Genomic DNA, 3,390 nt, shown 5'->3' with positions numbered 1-3,390 from the left:
GGGGGGACGCGGGGCGCCGGGTGGGGGGCGTCGGCCCGCGCCCGCGAGTGGGCGCCGACGGGGACCCGCGCCGCGCCGCGCTCCTCGGGGACCCCGCGGGCGGCCGGTGCCCGGCGCTCGCCTCCTGGAAGCCGCGGGTCGGCGCTCGCCCCCGAGGGCGCCGGGGCCTCCGCGCTCGAACAGAAACTGCTCTTCCATTGATTGGGCCCCGTTGGGCGAGCGGCCGGTGCGTGTGCCCCGAGCGAGCGCGTGCGGAAGGCAGAGGGCAGGAAGTAGGACTTCTGCAGCGACGGTGGCGGCGCGGCGCAGGGGACGGAGCCTTCCTTATTTATGTGTCTGCCGGCGTTCGCCTTCGCCGCCCGAGGACTTCAGGGAGCGTCTCCGAGCTGCGTTCCCCGCGTGTGAGGCACCGAAGGGCTGGCTGTCTGAGCACCATGATTACCCATTAACCTCCAAACTTTCCTTTTTCTTAACCCAAAGAATATCGGTGATTTTTGTCCACTGCTAGCAGAAGAGGAGAGGACCCAGGGCTCTTGAAATGCAGCAAAATCCTTATTTCTAAGCAGGCCCGAGGTAGTGATATGCAGACCCCCTCTACTCAGTGAAGTTTTCTATCCTATGGATATCGGTCTTGAGATTTGAGATTGGAGAGCAGTCCTGTCTGCACTGGGTCCCGCAACCTCCATCCTTTCAATGCCCAGTTTTCTCTGGGACTGCTGGCCTTCCCTGGAGATCAGAGCGCTGCTTTGTGCCATGGGCTGTATTCAGAGCATCGGGGGCAAAGCCAGAGTCTTCCGGGAAGGCATCACCGTGATTGACGTGAAAGCCTCTATTGACCCCATCCCCACCAGCATCGATGAGTCCTCCAGCGTGGTGCTCCGCTACAGGACACCCCACTTCCGTGCCTCGGCCCAGGTGGTCATGCCACCCATCCCCAAGAAAGAGACCTGGGTCGTTGGCTGGATCCAGGCGTGCAGCCACATGGAGTTCTACAACCAGTATGGGGAACAGGGCATGTGAGTACTGCTCAGACACAAGCTGTCGGGGGTGGGGGGCTGCTCGGGGTGGGGAGCTTGGAGGCCTGGGGTGGGAGGGAAGCTTCGGGCAGCGGTGGAAGCCGTCCCTGTGTCCTTCTTGGCCAGGTGCTCTCCAGGGTCTGCCTGGTGATTCGGATTGGGGTCACGGCTCTGGGACCTCTCTTCCTGCTGTCACTGGCCCCTGGGGTTCCTGCGTCCTTCCCCGCGAGATGCTGAGAAAGCAGAGGCACGTCCCACCAGGTGTCTCTTTTGGCAAAACAAGCGTGCTGTCCTGGGGCTGCTAGAGAGGCTGAGGCTTGGCACCCCCCCCCCTCGCTTGGGTGGGGGCTCAGGCCTCCCGGAGAGGTCCATGTGGCAGAAGTTAAGGAGCCCTCCATAGTTACTTGCACAGGTGCTGGGCTCGAACTTGTCTCTGCAGTGTTTTCACATGCATATCAGGACGGGGAGGTGGTGGCGGGGGGGGGGGGGGGGGAATGCTTTGCTGTTCCGGTGTTTTGCTTGAGAGGGTGGCTCGTTTTAGAAACCGAGCCTTCTCGGTTCAGGGTATAGTGTTTTTCTCTCCCCGAGGCAGAAGGCCGCTCGATGTAGACATCCTGTGTCAGTGTCCAGAAGGCTCCAGAGGGGGCCCTCACAGCTGAGAGGAGCCCACTGGCCTCTTCCCTCCAGCCTGGGGTCCGGAACGTTCCCAGGACAATGCACGTCTGGGTGCAGGACACGGGGAGCCGGCGCCTTCTTTCCTGGCATGCGCTGGCGTTCCTGGGGGTGGTCGTCCCAGTGTGGAAAGAGAAGAGGTGGACAGAAAGGAAAGCCTCTTGGCTTCCAGGGCCGCCTGAAGACAGGGAGGTGAAAATAGCTGTTTCCGAGCACGAGGTCCCTCTGAGAGAGCGAGGCGGGCCCCAGGGACAGCTTCCCAACTGTGCCCGGGACTGGCGGGGGATACTCTCCCACGGCCAGCCTCTCCAGGTGCGTGCTGCTTCTTCCCGGTTCTTCAAGGGAGGAGCGGAGCAGGGGAGCCCCCAGGACTTGGGCCTTTTCCCGGGTCTCAGAACATCCTGGGCCCCTCCGAAATTAGAGGGGGCGGGGAGGGGATGGAAAGTGGCAGGACGCTAAATCCCATTGCGTTTCCTTAATGACTCTGAAGTTGTAAGGCAAACAAGAGAAACGCGGTAAAGCGTAAAGTGAGGGCGTAAACAGGATCACCCCACGGGGCCCACGCGGGGCATGTCCCTCCATCAACCTGATGTCTCTACCCAAGGCCCTTTCATTCTCCAAAGTGGCTTTTAACTCGGTGTGTGTGTGTGTGTGTGTGTGTGTGTGTGAGGGGGGGTGCTGACTTTCCATTGCAAGAAGGGAAACATGATTCTGAGTTATTCGGTGTGGACTAGATCCTAGGAAGCCTTCAGCCAGAAACCTTTTTTGGACCCTGCAAAGGATCCGGGACGAGTGACAAGACACAGGCGCAGAGGGTTTTCTGGGGGTTTGAGGCACAGGCTACGTTCTTCCCGAGAAGGGGTAGGGAAGGCAGAGGGTTTTGCTGACCATGGAAAGATTGGAAAGATCCGAGCGCCGGGAGGAAGTTGGGGGAGAACCAAAGGGGCTGAGTGCCGAGGCGGCACGGCGGGCAGCGAGGAGGAACAGGCCCGGCCGGGGCCTCCAGTTCCCCATCTGCGCACAGGGACTTAAAGCCTCCGCTCTGAGCTCTTTCAGGCACTGTTGCTGGAGGCAGGCCTGAGGCCGGAGACCCGAGATGACTTTCCCTTTCTGTGCCAGTCCTTGGTTCCTGGTTAGAGGAACCCAGTGCGCACCTAGACTGCAGTCAGGCAGACCTGGGCGGGCGTCCAGGCTCTGCCACTCTCCAGGGTGTGTGACCTCAGCCACTCTGACCCTCGGTTTCCCCGTCTGCAAGTAGGGACAGTCATAGTCCTTTGCCCTATAGCTTTTACTGCGAGAATTACGAGAGATGACGTTTGTCAAGCAGTCGGCACGGCCCCAAGCCCTCGGTGGTCTTTAGCGTGGTTATTATGTGAGCGTTCTTCTCTCCTAGGGGGTGGGTGGGCGTGAGCCACGGTGTCCGTAAAAAGTGGAGAATCGTGGCCGAATCCGGGCAGATCAAACTTCTCCTGGGAGTGAAGTTTCTCCTGAGCCCAGGTCTCTCTCGTTCACAAAGCACCCACTTCCTGACTCTTAAAAATGTTAAAATAGCACAAGTCACGAATGATTTGAGCTCTCCGAGGTTGAAGGCCGTTTTGTGTGCTTTCCATTTGCTTCCTTTTGTTTCCTCCTCTGCCCTGCCCTGCCCCTCCCCCCCCCCCCCCCCCCCCCCCCCCCCCCCCCCCCCCCCCCCCCCCCTCTC

At 60.5% G+C, this 3,390-nt stretch overlaps 1 protein-coding gene across 1 annotated transcript in view; it reads left to right on the top strand.

Annotated features, from left to right (window-relative positions):
• The first annotated feature begins 48 nt into the window (after window positions 1-48).
• FAM78A (family with sequence similarity 78 member A) overlaps window positions 49-3,390 on the top strand; it is a 12,585-nt gene continuing 9,243 nt past the window's right edge. The window contains exon 1 of the mRNA XM_049630444.1: window positions 49-1,016. Coding sequence (XP_049486401.1) covers window positions 694-1,016 — 323 coding nt within the window. The 5' untranslated portion in view covers window positions 49-693. The remainder of the gene's footprint in view (window positions 1,017-3,390) is intronic.

This window comes from Panthera uncia, chromosome D4, assembly GCF_023721935.1.
Source record: "Panthera uncia isolate 11264 chromosome D4, Puncia_PCG_1.0, whole genome shotgun sequence".
NCBI classification, from domain to species: Eukaryota; Metazoa; Chordata; class Mammalia; order Carnivora; family Felidae; genus Panthera; species Panthera uncia.
The sequence above is the reverse complement of the archived record's forward strand: the minus strand, read 5'-3'. Positions and strand labels throughout refer to the sequence as shown.